The following is a 23,131-nucleotide window of genomic DNA, read 5'->3' as shown; positions in this document are numbered from 1 at the left end:
TGAACTCCAGCCCTCTCCAGAAAAGTCGGGAGAAACAAGAGAAAATACAAAGGCACAGAAATACAAGTTAAAGAAAAGTGAGTATAAAGGTGGAAAGAAGATGGAGACAAAAGGAGAAAAATCAAAATCAACGGAAAGAAGAGAGGAAGAGAAGACAACGGAGGAAAAAGGTGAAGGCCTTACCTGTCCGAAGAGGCCCGCTGTGGAGAGAAGACCCCACTACCTCAGGTCGGTAGAAAGAGAACTACAACAATGGCTCACAGAGCCGAGTAAAAGTGCGCATGAAAAAAAACACACCGACGGGAGGGGGGACCAGCTGGGGAGTCGATCTCCACAGCCGGCAACGACAGCTGCAGAACACCTGCAGCAAGAAGAGACCACAGAAGACAATGGAAACAAGAAAGAAGAGGAGGAAAGGGCAGCAAAGAAACAACAGATGGTCAACCTAGAGGAAGAAGAAGAGGAAGAGGAAGAGTACAGGGAAATAGAAGAAGAAAAGAAAGGCAAGGTAAAGGAGGTACTTGCTCTTGTTAGAGGATACATGGAGTCATTTAAAGAATGGCAAACACAGGAATTCAATGATTTAAGAAGAAGAATAAACAACACAGAAAAGAAAATAAATAAAATGGATATGACCTTAACAGAAATGGGGAAAAAAATGGACAAGATGGAAGAACGGGCAATAGCAGCAGAAATGGAGGTAGAAGACTTAAAAAAGAAATTGGAGGAATCTAATAAAAAAACTAAAGAGACACAAGAATTACTAGCCCAAAAAATAGATATAATGGAAAATTATAACAGAAGAAATAACATAAAGATAGTGGGCCTTAAGGAAGATGTAGAAGGCAAGAATATGAGGGAGTTTATAAAAGAATGGATCCCTAAGGCCCTAGGATGTCCAGAACTACAGCAAGAAATGGAAATAGAAAGGGCACATAGAGCATTGGCCCCTAAACCACAACCACAACAAAAACCAAGATCTATTGTAGTAAAATTCCTAAGATATACTACAAGAGAAAAGGTACTGGAGAAGACAATGGAAAAAGTAAGAGAGGGCAACAAACCACTGGAGTATAAAGGGCAAAAAATCTTCATTTATCCAGATATAAGCTTTGAACTCCTAAAGAAGAGAAAAGAGTTCAATGCAGCAAAAGCGATTTTATGGAAGAAAGGATATAAATTTACACTGAAGCATCCTGCGGTATTGAAAATATTTATTCCAGGACAACAAAACAGACTATTCTCGGATCCAGAAGAAGCACGAAAATTTGCAGAACAATTACAAAAATAGACTGAGGGATGAAGACGGGTAATGAGAGCAAAAATTACCACGATTGATATGTATGTGGGTAAAGACAAAAATAGACTGAGGGATGAAGACGGGTAAGGAGGGTAAAAATGACCACGATTGATATGTATGCGGGTAAAGAGGTATAAGAGTGAATAGAGACAATGGGCATATGTGAAAGTATCTGTAATTAGAGGAAAACATAGAGAGTATAGACAAGAATTAATAAGGGAAGGTAATGGAATAGAGAGAATAAGGAGGGAACTAAAAGAGTGACCTTTGTGACATATAAAAAACGAAATCTTTTCTGGGGGGGGCTGGGTGGGGGGAAAAGAGCGGTCACTGCAAAATCAGTTGACGCTTGCGAGTGGATTCGCAAATCCAAATGGAGAGGGGAGATGTGGTTGTCCGACAAGGGATAAAGGGCAACTCAGGAGGGGAAGGGGAGATTGGGGATAAAGAAGATAGAAATAGGAGAATAAGGAAAATGTTGGATGTTGTAGGAATGTTGTCTGGTAAAGAGCTGAAAATAAGAAAACAGAAATGGAAAAGGAGGAAAGGTAATGATGGAAAAACGGAAAGAGAAGATAAACAAAATATAAAATGGCTACGCTGAACTATATGACTCTAAATATTAATGGAATACATAACCAAATTAAAAGGAAGAAACTACTAAATTTACTGAAAAAGGAAAAAATAGATATAGCATTTGTCCAAGAAACACATTTAACTGAATTGGAGCACAAGAAATTAAAGAGAGATTGGGTAGGACATGTAACAGCAGCATCGTATAATTCAAAAGCAAGAGGAGTGGCTATATTAATTAGCAAAAATGTGCCATTTAAAATAGAAGAGGAAATAATAGATCCAGCAGGGAGATATGTTATGATAAAATGTCAGATATATTCAGAGCTTTGGAATCTACTTAATATATATTCACCTAACGAAGAAGATCAAAAGTTTATGCAAGATATCTTTTTGAAGGTAGCTAATACGCAAGGGAACATACTAATAGGAGGGGATTTCAATCTGAATTTGGATCCAAATATGGATAAAACGGGGAAAAAAATTAACAGGAAGAACAAAGTAACCAAATTTATAATTAAATCAATGCAAGAAATGAAACTTGTGGACATATGGAGGAAACAAAACCCAAAAGAAAAGGAATACTCATACTACTCGACTAGACATAAAACATACTCAAGGATAGACCTATTCCTGTTATCAGCCCACATACAAGGGAGAGTTAGGAAAACGGAATATAAAGCTAGACTATTATCGGACCACTCACCCCTGTTATTGGCAATAGAGCTAGAAGACATCCCTCCAAGAATGTATAGATGGAGATTAAACCCCATGCTACTTAAAAGACAGGATTTTAGAGAATTTATTGAAAAACAATTAAAAATGTACTTTGAAGTAAATACGGAATCAGTGGAAGATAAGTTTATACTATGGGACGCAATGAAAGCATTCATTAGAGGGCAAATAATAAGTTATGCAACCAAGATGAAGAAGGACTATAATCAGGAAACAGAGCAGTTGGAAAGGGAAATAATAAACATAGAAAAAAAATTAGCAATAAAGGAAGATACAACCAAAAGAAGAGAATTGGCGGATAAAAAAATAAAATATGAAACATTACAAACATATAAGGTGGAGAAGAATATAATGAAGACAAAACAGAAATATTATGAACTAGGGGAAAAAACACACAAAATCCTAGCATGGCAGCTTAAGACAGAGCAAACTAAGAAAATGGTATTGGCAACAAGGAAAAAAGACAAACAAATTACATATAATCCAAAAGAAATTAAGGAAAACTTCAGAGAATTCTATGAACAATTATACCGAAACGAAAACGAAGGGAAAGAAGGGAAAATAGATGAATTTTTGACTAAAATTGAACTACCAAAACTACAAATAGAGGAACAAAATAAATTAACAGAACCATTTGGAACAGTAGAAATACAAGAGATAATAAAAAATTTACCAAATAATAAGACACCAGGAGAGGATGGACTCCCAATAGAATTCTACAAAACATTTAAAGACCTAATAATACCGCCCCTCCTGGATGTAATCAACCAGATTGATGAGACACAAAACTTACCAGATTCATGTAAAACAGCAATAATTACAGTGATACTAAAACAAGGGAAAGATCCACTCTCACCAGCGTCATATAGACCAATATCTCTGCTAAACACAGATTATAAGATAATAGCTAAACTATTAGCGAACAGATTAGCAGAACAGGTACCGAAAATGGTAAATTTAGACCAAACTGGATTTATCAAAAAAAGACGCACAACAGACAATATTTGTAAATTTATTAACTTAATTCATGCAGTAGAAGGAAATAAAGCACCGGCAGTAGCAGTTGCTTTAGACGCAGAGAAGGCCTTCGACAGAGTAGAATGGAATTACTTGTTCAAAGTATTGCAAAAATTCAGTTTACCGGAGAAGTATATTAATTGGATTAAAGCATTATATAAGGGACCGTTAGCGAAAGTGACAGTAAATGGACATGTATCAAAGCAATTTAACTTAAGCAGGTCAACGCGGCAGGGATGCCCACTATCACCATTATTGTTTGCGCTAGCTATAGAACCACTAGCAGAATCGATAAGAAGAGATAATAATATAAAAGGAATAAAAATAAAAGACAGGGAATATAAAATCAGTCTGTTTGCGGATGATGTGATAGTGTACTTAACAGAACCAGAACTATCAATAAAAGAACTATATAAGAAATTGAAGGAATATGGAGAAGTGTCGGGATACAAGATAAACGTAAATAAAAGTGAAGCAATGCCTATGAATAACGCGGATTTCTCAAAATTTAAGGAGGAATCCCCATTCAGATGGCAAACGCAGGCAATAAGATACCTAGGTGTGCAAATAAACAAAAATCTAGGCCAATTATATAAACTCAATTACAATCCACTAATGAAAAAATTACAGGACGATTTAGAGCATTGGAAAGAGCTACCACTAACACTGATAGGAAGGATAAACTGTATTAAAATGAACATTTTTCCAAGGATACTATACTTATTTCAGGCATTGCCAATACAACTGACAGAAAAATTCTTCAAAGAGTTAAAGAAAATAATAAGGAGATTTTTATGGAGAGGGGGGAAACCGAGGATAGCACTAGACAAATTAACAGAATGGTATAAACAAGGAGGCTTACAATTGCCAAACTTCAAAAATTATTATAGAGCCGCACAATTAAGGTACCTATCAGATTTTTATCAAACAAGGGAAAAACCAGACTGGACGAGACTAGAATTAGATAAAATAGGGGAAAAGATACCTGAACACATATTATATAAATGGGACGAAAAATTGGTACAACATAGAACTTCTCCAGTATTACACCATCTCCTCAATATATGGAAGAAGATTCATGTAGAAAGAAATAAAATAAATTACCAAATACCAAAACTAATATTGACGCAAAATAAGCTACTCCCTTTTACAATAGACAACCTTGCCTTTAGAAAATGGGAAAAAAAAGGGATTAAAAGAATAGAAAATTGTTTTTCAGGAAGTAGATTCTTATCCTTTGAACAAATGAGAGATAAGTACAATATAACGGGAGATACAGCGCTGGCATATTACCAACTGAGATCCTACTTGAAAGATAAATTAGGAAGCAACTTGAGTTTACCAGAGGGAAGTAACCTTGAATATGTGATTACAGATACAATGTTAATCAAAAGATTTATAAAAAATATGTATATTAAACTGCAAGAAAAGGAAAATGAGGAAACAAATGGTAAAACTAAACAAAAATGGGAACAAGATTTAAATATAAAGATAAAAAAGGAAACATGGGAGAAGTTATGCTCTGGAACGATGAGAAATACAATAAATACGAGGCTGCGTATGATACAATATAATTGGTTACACAGACTATACATTACACCGCAAAAGTTAAATAAATGGGACCCAACAGTATCTGATAGATGTTTTCGATGTAAAAAAGAAAGGGGAACAAGAATTCATGCAATCTGGACATGTGAGAGAGTAGAAAAATTTTGGGATGATCTCAATCAGATATTAAATAAAATAACAGAAAACAATATACCAAAGAATCCAGAGATCTTTCTCCTAAGTAACATAAAAAATAAAGAATTTGGAATTGACTTGGAAGATGCACAAAAAAGATTTGTTAAGATAGCCCTAGCTGTAGCAAAAAAATGTATTATGTCAACCTGGAAATTGGAAGATAATTTGAAAATACAACAATGGTATATAGAAATGAATAAATGTATTCCATTAGAAAAAATAACATATAGTTTAAGAAATAATATTGAAATATTCGAACAAGTATGGGAGCCTTACATTAAATACAATAGCGAAAACCTACCGGGAACAAACATTACCTAAGTTGATGGAAGGAGAAGAAAAGAAAAGAATGGACTCAGTAGAATTTTTGGTGTATTTTTGTTGAATGACAACATTGTCTAACTGAATTAATGCAACCTAGATTGTATAACTAAAATGGATGAGAGGGGGGGGGATGGGGGGGTGGCTTGGGAGGAGGGAGGGGGGAGGGAGAAAAAGTCACTGTAAATATGTGGAAAAGAAAAAGTGTATATCATGGCTATTGTGATTTATGGTGTGAAAAATAAAAAATTTAAAAAAAAAAAAAAAAAAGATCGTGTTATATGGCGAGCTCTCCACTGGCCACCGTGACAGAGGTGCACCAAAGAAAAGGTACAAGGACTGCCTAAAGAAATCTCTTGGTGCCTGCCACATTGACCACCGCCAGTGGGCTGATATCGCCTCAAACCGTGCATCTTGGCGCCTCACAGTTTGGCGGGCAGCAACCTCCTTTGAAGAAGACCGCAGAGCCTACCTCACTGACAAAAGGCAGAGGAGGAAAAACCCAACACCCAACCCCAACCCACCAATTTTCCCCTGCAACCGCTGCAATCGTGTCTGCCTGTCCCGCATCGGACTTGTCAGCCACAAACGAGCCTGCAGCTGACGTGGACTTTTTACCCCCTCCATAAATCTTCGTCCGCGAAGCCAAGCCAAAGAAAAAAAAAAAAATTTGGTACTTATCCAACCCCAAACCGTATCACCCAACAAAAAAAATCTCTGGATCTAATGGTAATTTAATTTTAAATAATTTCTCCAAAACCAACCTAACTTTATCCCAAAATGGTTGTACCCTATCACAAGACCAAACTACATGCAAAAAAGTTCCAGTACTTAACCCACATCTAAAACAAAAATCCAAATGACTAAATCTGTATTTTTTCAATTTCTCAGGAGTCAACTATAACTGATGCAAAAAAAATATAATTAACCAAACCATATCTTACATTAGTCAATTTAGTTACCCCTTCATGACACATAACCTCCCAATCCTCTTGAGGTATAACATAAGTTAAATCGCTTTCCCATGTATTTCTAGATTTCTCCAAATTCGGTTTATCCACAGTTTCCTGTAACAATCGATACATATCTGAAATAAAAACTCTCTTTGGTATAAAGGAAATCAAAGATTCAAATTTTGTTAACTTAAGTAAACTCATCTCTTTACCATAATTATCCCTTATCAAAGCTCTAAGTTGGTAATACACAAATAAAGAATTTACTGGTATACCAAATTTCTCCCTCAATTGATTAAAAGAAAGAAACTGTCCCTCTTCAAAACAATTCTGTATCACTTTTATACCCTGAAAATACCATATCTTTAAATACCTATGAAACATTGAAAAAGGAATAAGCTGATTTTGATATAACAGAGTTTGGATTGATAATTTACCCTTTGTTCCTATAACATAATTTCTTTTAACCCATATCTTTAACAAATGTTTTAATACTGGCATATCATAACCCTGCAATAAATTCAAATTCTGCTTATATATAAACTGGTGAACATCAAATTCAGAAATGCAGGCTAACTCCACCTTGTCCCAACTAGGAGGCTGATTAATATCCATCATTCTACTAACAAACTTCAACTGCGCAGCTTCATAATAATTTTGAAAATGAGGCAACTGGAGTCCACCTCGTGCATATTTCCATGTCAGCTAGATCCAAAACTAATATATTATGCTTAAACAGGGGTGACTACCATAGGATGAGGGAGGAATTGGGCAGATTGGACTGGGAGCACAGGCTAATTGATGAAACAGTTGAGGAACAGTGGAAGATTTTCAAAGAAATATTTTGTAATGCTCAACAAAAATATATTCCGGACAGGAAAAAGGGCAGCAAGAGAGGGAAAAATCAACCGTGGTTAACAAAGGAAATAAAGGAGAGTATAAAATTGAAGGCGCAGGTGTACAAAGCTGCAAAGAACAGTGGGAAACTGGAAGATTGGGAAAACTTTAAGAGACAACAAGGGGTTACAAAGCGGGTAATAAGAAATGGGAAAAAGGATTATGAAAGTAAATTGGCACAAAATATAAAAAGAGAAAGCAAAAAATTTTATAAATATATAAAACAGAAGAGGGTGGCCAGAGTTAACATAGGACCCTTGGAGGATGAGAAAGGAAAACTGGTAGCAAAAAATGAGGAAATGGCCGAGGCATTAAACAAATATTTTGTGTCAGTCTTCACGGTGGAAGACACGTCCAGCATGCCCAAGTGCGGAGTTAAGGATGCGAATGTTGGGGAGAGCCTTGATAAAATAGTTGTTACAAAGGAAGTAGTGATGGAGAAACTAATGGGACTCTTTGGCTTGGCTTCGCGGACGAAGATTTATGGAGGGGTAATGTCCACGTCAGCTGAAGGCTCGTTTGTGGCTGACAAGTCCGATGCGGGTCAGGCAGACACGGTTGCAGCGGTTGCAAGGGAAAATTGGTTGGTTGGGGTTGGGTGTTGGGTTTTTCCTCATTGGAGTCTGGGGAAGTATATTGGCCTGGATTGAAAATTGATTGTCTGACAGGAGGCAGAGAGTGGGGATAAATGGGAGTTTTTCAGGTTGGCAGAGAGAGGTAAGTGGGGTGCCGCAGGGGTCAGTGTTAGGCCCACAACTGTTCATCATTTACATTGATGACTTGGAGGAGGGGACAAAATGTGGTGTAGCCAAGTTTGCGGATGACACCAAATTGAGTGGAAGAGCAAATTGTAATGAGGATGTGGAGACTCTGCAGAGGGATATAGTTAAGATGGATGAGATTGAGTACAATGTTAGTAAGTGTGAGGTTATCCACTTTGGCAAGAAAACTAAAAGAGCTGAATATTATTTAAAGGGTGAAAAACTACAGCATGCTGTTGTGCAGAGGGACTTGGGAGGGCTTGTGCATGAATCGCAAAAAGTTAGGTTGCAGGTGCAGCAAGTTATTAAGAAGCCAAATGGAATGTTGGCCTTCATCGCTAGAGGAATTGAATTCAGGAGTAGGGAGGTAATGTTGCAACTGTATAAGGTACTGGTGAGACCGCACTTGGAGTACTGTGTCCAGTTCTGGTCTCCATTTTTTTTTTTATTTTTTTTTTTTTAAATTTTTTTATTTTTCACACCATAAATCACAATAGCCATGATATACACTTTTTCTTTTCCACACATTTACAGTGACTTTTTCTCCCTCCCCCCTCCCTCCTCCCAAGCCACCCCCCCACCCACCCCCCCTCATCCATTTTAGGTATACAATCTAGGTTGCATTAATTCAGTTAGACAATGTTGTCATTCAACAAAAATACACCAGAAATTCTACTGAGTCCATTCTTTTCTTTTCTTCTCCTTCCATCAATTTAGGTAATGTTTGTTCCCGGTAGGTTTTCGCTATTGTATTTAATGTAAGGCTCCCATACTTGTTCGAATATTTCAATATTATTTCTTAAACTATATGTTATTTTTTCTAATGGAATACATTTATTCATTTCTATATACCATTGTTGTATTTTCAAATTATCTTCCAATTTCCAGGTTGACATAATACATTTTTTTGCTACGGCTAGGGCTATCTTGACAAATCTTTTTTGTGCATCTTCCAAGTCAATTCCAAATTCTTTATTTTTTATGTTACTTAGGAGAAAGATCTCTGGATTCTTTGGTATATTGTTTTCTGTTATTTTATTTAATATCTGATTGAGATCATCCCAAAATTTTTCTACTCTCTCACATGTCCAGATTGCATGAATTGTTGTTCCCCTTTCTTTTTTACATCGAAAACATCTATCAGATACTGTTGGGTCCCATTTATTTAACTTTTGCGGTGTAATGTATAGTCTGTGTAACCAATTATATTGTATCATACGCAGCCTCGTATTTATTGTCTTTCTCATCGTTCCAGAGCATAACTTCTCCCATGTTTCCTTTTTTATCTTTATATTTAAATCTTGTTCCCATTTTTGTTTAGTTTTACCATTTGTTTCCTCATTTTCCTTTTCTTGCAGTTTAATATACATATTTTTTATAAATCTTTTGATTAACATTGTATCTGTAATCACATATTCAAGGTTACTTCCCTCTGGTAAACTCAAGTTGCTTCCTAATTTATCTTTCAAGTAGGATCTCAGTTGGTAATATGCCAGCGCTGTATCTCCAGTTATATTGTACTTATCTCTCATTTGTTCAAAGGATAAGAATCTACTTCCTGAAAAACAATTTTCTATTCTTTTAATCCCTTTTTTTTCCCATTTTCTAAAGGCAAGGTTGTCTATTGTAAAAGGGAGTAGCTTATTTTGCGTCAATATTAGTTTTGGTATTTGGTAATTTATTTTATTTCTTTCTACATGAATCTTCTTCCATATATTGAGGAGATGGTGTAATACTGGAGAAGTTCTATGTTGTACCAATTTTTCGTCCCATTTATATAATATGTGTTCAGGTATCTTTTCCCCTATTTTATCTAATTCTAGTCTCGTCCAGTCTGGTTTTTCCCTTGTTTGATAAAAATCTGATAGGTACCTTAATTGTGCGGCTCTATAATAATTTTTGAAGTTTGGCAATTGTAAGCCTCCTTGTTTATACCATTCTGTTAATTTATCTAGTGCTATCCTCGGTTTCCCCCCTCTCCATAAAAATCTCCTTATTATTTTCTTTAACTCTTTGAAGAATTTTTCTGTCAGTTGTATTGGCAATGCCTGAAATAAGTATAGTATCCTTGGAAAAATGTTCATTTTAATACAGTTTATCCTTCCTATCAGTGTTAGTGGTAGCTCTTTCCAATGCTCTAAATCGTCCTGTAATTTTTTCATTAGTGGATTGTAATTGAGTTTATATAATTGGCCTAGATTTTTGTTTATTTGCACACCTAGGTATCTTATTGCCTGCGTTTGCCATCTGAATGGGGATTCCTCCTTAAATTTTGAGAAATCCGCGTTATTCATAGGCATTGCTTCACTTTTATTTACGTTTATCTTGTATCCCGACACTTCTCCATATTCCTTCAATTTCTTATATAGTTCTTTTATTGATAGTTCTGGTTCTGTTAAGTACACTATCACATCATCCGCAAACAGACTGATTTTATATTCCCTGTCTTTTATTTTTATTCCTTTTATATTATTATCTCTTCTTATCGATTCTGCTAGTGGTTCTATAGCTAGCGCAAACAATAATGGTGATAGTGGGCATCCCTGCCGCGTTGACCTGCTTAAGTTAAATTGCTTTGATACATGTCCATTTACTGTCACTTTCGCTAACGGTCCCTTATATAATGCTTTAATCCAATTAATATACTTCTCCGGTAAACTGAATTTTTGCAATACTTTGAACAAGTAATTCCATTCTACTCTGTCGAAGGCCTTCTCTGCGTCTAAAGCAACTGCTACTGCCGGTGCTTTATTTCCTTCTACTGCATGAATTAAGTTAATAAATTTACAAATATTGTCTGTTGTGCGTCTTTTTTTGATAAATCCAGTTTGGTCTAAATTTACCATTTTCGGTACCTGTTCTGCTAATCTGTTCGCTAATAGTTTAGCTATTATCTTATAATCTGTGTTTAGCAGAGATATTGGTCTATATGACGCTGGTGAGAGTGGATCTTTCCCTTGTTTTAGTATCACTGTAATTATTGCTGTTTTACATGAATCTGGTAAGTTTTGTGTCTCATCAATCTGGTTGATTACATCCAGGAGGGGCGGTATTATTAGGTCTTTAAATGTTTTGTAGAATTCTATTGGGAGTCCATCCTCTCCTGGTGTCTTATTATTTGGTAAATTTTTTATTATCTCTTGTATTTCTACTGTTCCAAATGGTTCTGTTAATTTATTTTGTTCCTCTATTTGTAGTTTTGGTAGTTCAATTTTAGTCAAAAATTCATCTATTTTCCCTTCTTTCCCTTCGTTTTCGGTTCGGTATAATTGTTCATGGAATTCTCTGAAGTTTTCCTTAATTTCTTTTGGATTATATGTAATTTGTTTGTCTTTTTTCCTTGTTGCCAATACCATTTTCTTAGTTTGCTCTGTCTTAAGCTGCCCTGCTAGGATTTTGTGTGTTTTTTCCCCTAGTTCATAATATTTCTGTTTTGTCTTCATTATATTCTTCTCCACCTTATATGTTTGTAATGTTTCATATTTTATTTTTTTATCTGCCAATTCTCTTCTTTTGGTTGTATCTTCCTTTATTGCTAATTTTTTTTCTATGTTTATTATTTCCCTTTCCAACTGCTCTGTTTCCTGATTATAGTCCTTCTTCATCTTGGTTGCATAACTTATTATTTGCCCTCTAATGAATGCTTTCATTGCATCCCATAGTATAAACTTATCTTCCACTGATTCCGTATTTACTTCAAAGTACATTTTTAATTGTTTTTCAATAAATTCTCTAAAATCCTGTCTTTTAAGTAGCATGGGGTTTAATCTCCATCTATACATTCTTGGAGGGATGTCCTCTAGCTCTATTGCCAATAACAGGGGTGAGTGGTCCGATAATAGTCTAGCTTTATATTCCGTTTTCCTAACTCTCCCTTGAATGTGGGCTGATAACAGGAATAGGTCTATCCTTGAGTATGTTTTATGTCTAGTCGAGTAGTATGAGTATTCCTTTTCTTTTGGGTTTTGTTTCCTCCATATGTCCACAAGTTTCATTTCTTGCATTGATTTAATTATAAATTTGGTTACTTTGTTCTTCCTGTTAATTTTTTTCCCCGTTTTATCCATATTTGGATCCAAATTCAGATTGAAATCCCCTCCTATTAGTATGTTCCCTTGCGTATTAGCTACCTTCAAAAAGATATCTTGCATAAACTTTTGATCTTCTTCGTTAGGTGAATATATATTAAGTAGATTCCAAAGCTCTGAATATATCTGACATTTTATCATAACATATCTCCCTGCTGGATCTATTATTTCCTCTTCTATTTTAAATGGCACATTTTTGCTAATTAATATAGCCACTCCTCTTGCTTTTGAATTATACGATGCTGCTGTTACATGTCCTACCCAATCTCTCTTTAATTTCTTGTGCTCCAATTCAGTTAAGTGTGTTTCTTGGACAAATGCTATATCTATTTTTTCCTTTTTCAGTAAATTTAGTAGTTTCTTCCTTTTAATTTGGTTATGTATTCCATTAATATTTAGAGTCATATAGTTCAGCGTAGCCATTTTATATTTTGTTTATCTTCTCTTTCCGTTTTTCCATCATTACCTTTCCTCCTTTTCCATTTCTGTTTTCTTATTTTCAACTCTTTACCAGACAACATTCCTACAACATCCAACATTTTCCTTATTCTCCTATTTCTATCTTTTTTATCCCCAATCTCCCCTTCCCCTCCTGAGTTGCCCTTTATCCCTTGTCGGACAACCACATCTCCCCTCTCCATTTGGATTTGCGAATCCACTCGCAAGCGTCAACTGATTTTGCAGTGACCGCTCTTTTCCCCCACCCAGCCCCCCCCAGAAAAGATTTCGCTTTTTATATGTCACAAAGGTCACTCTTTTAATTCCCTCCTTATTCTCTCTATTCCATTACCTTCCCTTATTAATTCTTGTCTATACTCTCTATGTTTTCCTCTAATTACAGATACTTTCACATATGCCCATTGTCTCTATTCACTCTTATACCTCTTTACCCGCATACATATCAATCGTGGTCATTTTTACCCTCCTTACCCGTCTTCATCCCTCAGTCTATTTTTGTCTTTACCCACATACATATCAATCGTGATAATTTTTGCTCTCATTACCCGTCTTCATCCCTCAGTCTATTTTTGTAATTGTTCTGCAAATTTTCGTGCTTCTTCTGGATCCGAGAATAGTCTGTTTTGTTGTCCTGGAATAAATATTTTCAATACCGCAGGATGCTTCAGTGTAAATTTATATCCTTTCTTCCATAAAATCGCTTTTGCTGCATTGAACTCTTTTCTCTTCTTTAGGAGTTCAAAGCTTATATCTGGATAAATGAAGATTTTTTGCCCTTTATACTCCAGTGGTTTGTTGCCCTCTCTTACTTTTTCCATTGTCTTCTCCAGTACCTTTTCTCTTGTAGTATATCTTAGGAATTTTACTACAATAGATCTTGGTTTTTGTTGTGGTTGTGGTTTAGGGGCCAATGCTCTATGTGCCCTTTCTATTTCCATTTCTTGCTGTAGTTCTGGACATCCTAGGGCCTTAGGGATCCATTCTTTTATAAACTCCCTCATATTCTTGCCTTCTACATCTTCCTTAAGGCCCACTATCTTTATGTTATTTCTTCTGTTATAATTTTCCATTATATCTATTTTTTGGGCTAGTAATTCTTATGTCTCTTTAGTTTTTTTATTAGATTCCTCCAATTTCTTTTTTAAGTCTTCTACCTCCATTTCTGCTGCTACTGCCCGTTCTTCCATCTTGTCCATTTTTTTCCCCATTTCTGTTAAGGTCATATCCATTTTATTTATTTTCTTTTCTGTGTTGTTTATTCTTTTTCTTAAATCATTGAATTCCTGTGTTTGCCATTCTTTAAATGACTCCATGTATCCTCTAACAAGAGCAAGTATATCCTTTACCTTGCCTTTCCCTTTATCTATTTCACTGTATTCTTCCTCTTCTTCTTCCTCTGGGTTGACCATCTGTTGTTTCTTTGTTGCCCTTTCCTCCTCTTCTTTCTTGTTTCCATTGTCTTCTGTGGTCTCTTCTTGCTGCAGGTGTTCTGCAGCTGTCGTTGCCGGCTGTGGAGATCGACTCCCCAGCTGGTCCCCCCTCCCGTCGGTGTGTTTTTTTTCATGCGCATCGCGCATGCGCGAGGAGTCGCGCATGCGCGGTTGCGCACTTTTACTCGGCTCTGTGAGCCATTGTTGTAGTTCTCTTTCTACCGACCTGAGGTAGTGGGGCCCTCTCTCCACAGCGGGCCTCTTCGGACAGGTAAGGCCTTCACCTTTTTCCTCCGTTGTCTTCTCTTCCTCTCTTCTTTCCGTTGATTTTGATTTTTCTCCTTTTGTCTCCATCTTCTTTCCACCTTTATACTCACTTTTCTTTAACTTGTATTTCTGTGCCTTTGTATTTTCTCTTGTTTTTCCCGACTTTTCTGGAGAGGGCTGGAGTTCACCGTCCGGCCACTACTCCATCACGTGACTCCTCCCCTGGTCTCCATTTTTGAGGAAGGATATACTGGCTTTGGAGACGGTCCAGAGGAGGTTTACTAGGTTGATTCCTGGGATGAAGGGGTTGACTTATGATGAAAGATTAAATCGTCTAGGATTGTATTCACTCGAGTTCAGAAGAATGAGAGGAGATCTTATAGAAACATATAGGATCATGAAGGATATGGATAGGATAGATGTAGGAAGGTTTTTTGAGCTGGCTGGGGAAACTAAAATGAGAGGACACAGTCTCAAGATTCGGGGGAGTAGATTTAGGACAGAGATGAGGAAAAATAGTTTTTCCCAGAGAGTAGTGAATGTTTGGAATTCTCTAACCAGGGAAGTGGTTGAGGCTGCCTCATTAAACATATTTAAAAATTGGTTAGATAAATTTTTACATGATAGAGAAATTAAAGGATATGGGGAGAAGACAGGTAGGTGGAGTTAGGTCATAAATTAGATCAGCCATGATCGTATTGAATGGCAGAGCAGGCTCGATGGGCCATTTTTGGCCGACTCCTGTTCCTACTTCCTATGCTCCTATCTTCTGTAAAGTGACTCCCTCCATAAAAAACACTATTATAGTTTGTGATTGAGAACTTTTTTTAGTTGGGGTTTCTTTTTATATATAAGAGGGGAAGGGTTATTTTATTTAGAAGGGATTTTCTTTTAGCAAGGGGAGCAATATTTTGTATCAGTGTGAAGACTGCATGGTTAGGGTAAAGAAAAGTCTAATTTGAATTTTGCAACTTTTAATGTACAGGGATTGAATAATCCAATTAAGCGTAATTATATATTTTTTAAAAAGTTGATATTGTCTTTTTACAAGAAACACATTTGACTGAAAAAAGTACATTTAAAATTGAAGAGAGATTGGGTTGGATATGTGATTGCTTCTTCTTTTAATTCTAAAACAGGGGTGTAGCGATTCTGATTCATAAGAAACTATCGTTTTAGTTGGAATCATTTATGGAGATTGGTGACAGGGCTTTGATGGTGAATTGTAAAATTTTTGCAGAACCATGGACATTGTTGAATATTTATGAACCTAATGTGGATGATGATCGATTTAACATAAAATAGTTGTTACAAAGGAAGTAGTGATGGAGAAACTAATTTTAACATTAAATCAGGGCAATTAAAATATTTTGATTGGAGGAGATTTTAATTTTATTTTGGATCCATTACTGGATCGATCTCCGAAAAGTATAAGGAAATCATTAGCTCAGGCAATTTGACAGAAGGACAAGGTCAAAGGGATACGAATTGCAGATGATGAATTGATTTATTTGACACATCCAGAACATTCTTTGAAATATTTACAAGAATGTTTAGTTCAATTTGGGGAGTTATTTGGGTGTAAGGTGAACTGGGATAAGAGTGAAATATTGCCAATTTTGGAAGGGGATTATAAAGAGTAGAAAAATATCTGATAAACTTAAATATTTAGGGGTAAATGTGAATGCAAATTATCAATCTTTATATAAGTTAAATTATGTACCTTTATTGAAAAAGATTAAAATGGATTTGATTAAATGGAAGGATCGTCCATTAACATTAATAGGTGTCGAGTAAATTATATTAAAATGAATATTTTTCCTCATATTCAATACTTATTTCAGCCAATTCCATGTTCACTTTCAAAGATTTTTTTCAGGATTTGAATAAGATGGTGAGGAAATTTTTATGGAAGGGAAAATTAGCTCGAGTATCTTTATAGAAATTGACATGGAAGAATGCATGAGGTGGACTTCAGTTGCCTCATTTTCAAAATTTAAACAAAAGATCTTGAAGAACATTTTTTTCTGAATGTAACTCCATTTTACCACTGAGAAAACAATGAGAAATTGGAGGAACTCAGCAGGTCAGGTACCATCCATGGAGAGAAATTGTCAGTCAATTTTTTCAGATAGGGATTCTGAAGTAGGAAAGGATGTTATCAAGGGGAAAAATAGGGCTAGGAAAGGACTGACACATTATTGGTCATGAATGGAATTGCCCTGGCAGACTCATTGTTTCTGCCTGGTCCAGCCCCACTGAATTCTTATCCTCGTACCTCAACATCACCTTGTCTCTATCATCCAGCCTCTTCCCAGATATATCTGGGGCTTCACTCGCCTTCTCCACCACTTCACCATGACTCACCCGTTCTGCAGACCCCACCTCTCATTTTCATCACAGATATGCCATCCCTTTACTCATCTGCAACTTATCAAAAAGGTCTCTGCTTCTTGCTTGAAAGCAGAGCCTTTCAGTTCTAACAACACTCTCTTCTGCTTGTCGTTAATCTTAACAACTTCTTCAACTCTTCATTTCCTGCACATCTAGGGTATAGCCATGACACATGCACAGACGGCTGGTGCACGTGGCTTTTCATCAGGTGTGTGAAACAGTCCCTTTTCCAGCCCAGCTCGGATGTCATTCCCCAACTATCCCTCTGTGACTTTGCTGCTACCATTTGTATCCATTGTAGACTTTGAAAAAAGGCAAAAGGCAAAGGAGGAAAGACCCAACACCCAACCCCAACCAACCAATTTTCCCCTGCAACCGCTGCAACCGTGTCTGCCTGTCCCGCATCGGACTTGTCAGCCACAAACGAGCCTGCAGCTGACGTAGACTTTTTACCCCCTCCATAAATCTTCGTCCGCGAAGCCAAGCCAAAGAAAAGAAAAAAAGACTTTGGAAATTACATTAACTCCACTGCCAACTTCGACGCTCTCCATAAATTCACCTCCACCATTTTGGACATCCTCTCCCCTTCCTGGATCCTTCTTTCTACTTTTTAGTAGATGAAATATCCAAAAATATCTATTACAAACCCATTGACTCCCACAATTTCCTGAAATAGACTTCCCATACTGTCTCTTATCCTTTATTGTGCTTATACTATCTATTTCTCCAAAAGTTTCTACTTCCACTGCATCTGTTCCCAGGATAAGGCTTCCATGTTCAAAATTTCTTCTTTCTCCAATAAACACAGATTCCCCCCAACTATCATTGATAAAGCCTCTCTGTGTGTCTCCTCCATTTCAAATACTTCTGCTCTCACCCCACCTCCCCTTGCAGTACAAGGACAGAGACCCTTGATCCCACTTTCCATCCCACTATTCTGATGCATTTTCTTCCATCAATTTCAGCACATTCCTGCCAGTCATCTCCCCGTCCCAATCTGATTTTTAGAGAGATCGGTCTCTCCAACATTCCCTGGTCCTCCTTAATTTCAATGCCTTATTTACATCCCTCCTCAAAGAAGAATTTGCATGGTCTATTTTTCTTTTTTCTCTGCAACTTATGTACTTCTCCTGGAATTCTATGCTATGGACCTCTCAGTACTTCTCAAGATTGTCTGTTTTGCCGTTTTCTTTTTTGCACGTTTCTGACATCTAGAGGGATAATGGAGTTTCTCAGTAAACGTTGGCGCATGATAAGCAAGATGAGAGTGCCACTTAATATTAAAATGGAGAAGTTCTGCCCATGGTGATCAACTGACCGATACACAATGTTCTTTCTGAATAATACAAAACTTCTAGAGCAATTACTGGCACAGAAAAAGAGAAAATGCTTCATGTGGTCCATTTCAAATAGAGAAAAGGTGATGGAGAAGAAAGGCATTTCAAAGCACAATTTAGTTTTGCCATTGTTTCCCAGCTAAATTCTCAATCATCCAATTAATAATGGCTCCTTCAGAGACAAACAATGTATGATAACTGAAAACAGAAATATTCTTATTGATTTCAATTCTTAAAATCTTTTTCTGTAATGATTTAAAAAATTGTTTGTACTGTATTCATTAATATGTCACTATATATTGTTTCATTTTGTTTTTTTTATTGAAGACTTTCAGATACAATGAATTGGGGTTTTCTTCAAGGCCTCCTCAGCGGGGTGAATAGATATTCAACTGGGTTTGGTCGAATATGGTTGTCTGTCGTCTTCCTCTTCCGAGTGATGGTGTATGTGGTCGCAGCAGAAAAGGTCTGGGGCGATGACCAAAGGGACTTTGAATGCAACACCAAGCAGCCTGGCTGTGAAAACGTCTGCTTTGACTACTACTTCCCAGTCTCCCACATCCGATTGTGGGCTCTCCAGCTCATATTTGTCTCTACTCCGTCCCTGCTGGTGGTCATGCATGTAGCTTACAGAGAAGAAAGGGAAAGGAAGAACAAGAGGAAACATGGTGAGAGCTGTCATAGTATTTATCAAGACACAGGGAAGAAGAAAGGAGGACTGTGGTGGACTTACGTAATCAGCCTTATGTGTAAAGCTGTGATTGATATTGGGTTCCTGTACATACTTCATAAAATCTATAAAAACTTTGACTTGCCTCGTCTTGTTAAATGCAACCTACATCCCTGTCCCAATACCGTTGATTGTTTCATTGCCAGACCCACTGAAAAAAGGATCTTCACAATATTTATGGTAGTTACTGCAGGCATCTGTGTTCTTTTAAATATTTCTGAATTTCTGTACCTCGTAAGTAAGAGAATCATAACTGAGTGCTGTGTGAAACAAAGACGACAATGTACAAATCATTCCACTAAAACTTCGACCATTTTACTTGACAGATCAGCTGATGCAGCCTTCAGTTCAGAAAATAAGTCTTACCCTGCAAAGAAAAATCCAAACATTGTCCTTCACTTGAATTCATGAAACATCCATTAGAAATCAAATCTAAAATCAATTGGGCATGCAGAACTAGTTACAAACGGGGAACAGCATGGTGATGAACAATGTTTTGTCTTTCATCTGAAACCATGTTCTACCACTCACATGTAAACTCTGTAATGAAGGTCATCTCAATTGTTATGAAGCTCATTTTAGTGGGTTTATATATCTAACCTCCACTCTCTCCCCTGGTCAAACTTATGCATTTAATCACCAAATGACATTTTTTAAAATTTAGACATACAGTTTGGTAACAGGCCCTTCTGTTGACGACTGATTTAATTTGATTGACCATACTTTGGGTAAGTAGATCCAAGTTAAGAGGTTCCAGGCATCCACTATCAGAGTACTGTATATAAATAAAAATAATATAGAACATTGACAGAATAAGATGGAAAATAAAGCCACAGTTGAGGGTAATAAGTTTAGGGCATAACTTGTTCAAAAAGAACTTTTAGGTGAACATCATAACTGAACCAAAAAATAAATGTCAAACAAGTGTAAATTCCATTATTACTAAATGGTGTGATCATTGCCAACTCCCCTTTCATTCTTTCTTATTTCTTCTTTCTTCGGCTTGGCTTCGCGGATGAAGATTTATGGAGGGGTAAATGTCCACGTCTGCTGCAGGCTCGTTGGTGACTGTCAAGTCCGATGCGGGACAGGCAGGCACGGTTGCAGCGGTTGCAGGGGAAAATTGGTGGGTTGGGGTTGGGTGTTGGGTTTTTCCTCCTTTGTCCTTTGTCAGTGAGGTGGGCTCTGCGGTCTTCTTCAAAGGAGGTTGCTGCCCGCCGAACTGTGAGGCGCCAAGATGCACGGTTGGAGGCGTTAATACCTTGTAAATTACCATCGATAAAGGACTTATCTTTACCAATCATATAAATCCCATGACTACTGGACCAGGTCATGGACTGATTATGCCTAGATAAGAGGCTCTCCTCTTGGTTGCACAAGACCTTTTCAGCCACCAAAAACATAGGTCGGGTGTCATATGGAATACTTATCAGTCAACTGAATGAGTGCAGCCACAGCAAGGGTCAATATCAACCAAGACAGAGCAACCTGAGTGAGTGGCTGTTCATTCACTTCATTAAATATCTAGCATTTCTGGATTGAATCACAATGGCTGCATACCTGTTGAAAAAATTGTATTAAATCACACTTTTGTCATTCATTTTTGATTTAAGAGATGAAATGATAAAGTGAGAATACTGAAGTGAAGATTATAGGCTGATCAGTTTGATTGGCCTCACAGCATTCCCTGGAATTGTTAACACTATCACCTGAACACAATTTTTTGCCGAATATCACCAAGTGAATATTTTACTACAATTTCCAAGTGGGCTTGACCATAAACATTTCTATTCATTTACATGGATGGACTATAAATTTCTTTCTGTCACCAGCAATTACTCCTCCAACATTGCAATGCTTTATACAACAGCTTCTCAAGAGATGGATGCAAAATTGCTATTACCCACTGCAACCACAAACATCTGGTCGAAACATCGCTGACACATAATTTGCAGTGCAGTACACAAAAGTACTGGAGACACTCAGCAGGTCACACAGTATCCGTTGAAAGCAAAAGGCCATTGACATTACAGGCCTGCGTCCATCTTCAAGAATGTTAAAAATCAAGCAGCTGTCTAAATAAAAAGGTGGGGTGGGAGAGGAGAAGGGGGATAGGGCAAGCTAGTGAGTAGCAGGTAGATGCAGATGGGAGGGGAAGAAGCTATAAGTAATGGGGAGAGGCCAGAAAGAGGGCTAAGAAAGATGTCTCTGAACGGAGAAGGAAGGAGTTGGGGATCTGGAGGAAGGCAAACAGAGGTACAAGGGAAAGGAAGAGACAAGGGGGAGGGAATTAATGGAAATTAGGCGAAAAGTGAAAGATCGGGGAGAGAGAGTTAATGGAATTGGGGAAGTCATTCCAGACACTATCAATTTAAAGCTCCAACCATAAAGAAATATTTGACCATGCTTTTAGGATTACTTCTTGTTTTGGTGACATACTTGTATATATTTGTATTTTCATCTTGAGATTCTGAAATAAACATTTTATCTTTGATTATAATCCATTGTAGCGAGCTGGAGTCAATGTCGTTCTACAACATGTTCACTTTATGCTTGATGGATAATTCATAGTCCAATGTATGCTCTTTGCAGATGGTTTCAAAATCTGAATTTAATTTTCAACTGCATTTATTTTTATCTAATATTTTCAGCAATGCTTGATCTTTCATTGTTTGCAGCAATATTATTTCAACATAACAATATTTAATATGGAATTTCCAAATTTTATGTACATTATATGCAGACTCACATTATTCTACTCATTTTTCCAAGGATATTATATATTAACTTCTTCTGACAATATTCTCAATTAGTGTCCAATTTCAGGACTGAAGAAGATTGTGGAAGAGTCCCACCTGTAAATATTTGTAAGATGTTATATTTATGTTAAATTCTGGAGATATAAATTTTTTTAACCCACTCGTGTGTGTGTGTGTGTGTGTGTGTGTGTGTGTGTGTGTGTGTGTGTGTGTGTGTGTGTGTGTGTGTGTGTGTGTGTGTGTGTGTGTGTGTGTGTGTGTGTGTGTGTGTGTGTGTGTGTGTCTTGATTTCTTGAGTACTGCTATTTGGAAAAAGTTACTTTTATGATGAACTTTTCCTGACTGAAAAAGATTGCATGTTACAATGAGTTATTTGCATCCAATAAAGAGAAGAAATTTTCAAATGAATTCTTGGAGGGTTTACTTTAAATTTTATAAATTTAGACATCCAGCACGGTAATAGATCCTTTCAGTCCACTACCCCCCGCTGCCCAATTACACCCAATTCACCTGCAATCCAGTACATTTTGAAGGGTGGGAGGAAGCCAGAGCATCTGCAGGAAACTCTCAGAGACATGTGGAGAACATGTCCCAATAATTTTACTTGAATCAATGACACTATTTCATGCAATGCCATTGGTTCTTTTTTTTCCCCCTGTACCAGTAAATGACTTAATTTTAAAAGCATTGTATTGCAATATGCTATATTAAAGGATTAAGATTGACACATGTGTTGATTCATTGGATTTTAACCCTTCAGACCTCAAAAGCAATGTTCTGCTTTGGGAATTATATGAACCAGTTTGGTTCTAATGCTGTGAATAGAAGTGATCTATACTTTTGCAACAGTTAGCATAAGTCATGATTGAAGAGCGGAACACCAGTTCTATGAAGTTAATAGGCTTGATCTGGCCTGATCATTCGGAATAGTGTCAATGTTATTCCAAGGTTCATGCCGATGCTTTGTTGTCCCATGGGCACAAACATCTTCCAGCTCAGTACCACAGATGTGCTTTGAAGTTGAGCAATCCTTAAGTAACAACTAGGACTGTTCCTGCCTCCAATGTTTTTAAAGATAGGTTTGAGCAATAGAAGTTAATTAGGAATGTTAAGATTGAATAAAATAAAGGCTGAAATGCAGATCAGTAATCCCATTCAAATAAATGGGGCCAAACTAAATATAACTGGTATAAAGCTGAGGTGCTATATGCAAACAGCCTCTGGCTTCAGTGCACGTGAATTCTGCCCCTAAAATTATTGCTGACCCTAGTGTCAGCAGAAGGTCAAATACACCAGTATTGACCTCTACATTTTCCTTGGGTTTCATGTTACCAAGTCGAGATCTAACATGCAGCTAAGTCAGTGGT

At 36.9% G+C, this 23,131-nt stretch overlaps 1 protein-coding gene across 1 annotated transcript in view; it reads left to right on the top strand.

Moving 5' to 3' along the window:
• Window positions 1–22,489, top strand: part of LOC138741551 (gap junction beta-4 protein-like) — a 29,464-nt gene extending 6,975 nt beyond the window's left edge. Inside the window, exon 2 of the mRNA XM_069895796.1 lies at window positions 18,603–22,489. Within this exon, the coding sequence (XP_069751897.1) occupies window positions 18,616–19,416 (801 nt within the window). The 5' untranslated portion in view covers window positions 18,603–18,615 and the 3' untranslated portion in view covers window positions 19,417–22,489. The remainder of the gene's footprint in view (window positions 1–18,602) is intronic.
• The last annotated feature ends 642 nt before the right edge of the window (window positions 22,490–23,131 follow it).

Source organism: Narcine bancroftii, chromosome 8 (assembly GCF_036971445.1).
Source record: "Narcine bancroftii isolate sNarBan1 chromosome 8, sNarBan1.hap1, whole genome shotgun sequence".
NCBI lineage: Eukaryota > Metazoa > Chordata > Chondrichthyes > Torpediniformes > Narcinidae > Narcine > Narcine bancroftii.
This window is presented reverse-complemented; position numbering and strand designations above follow the sequence as displayed.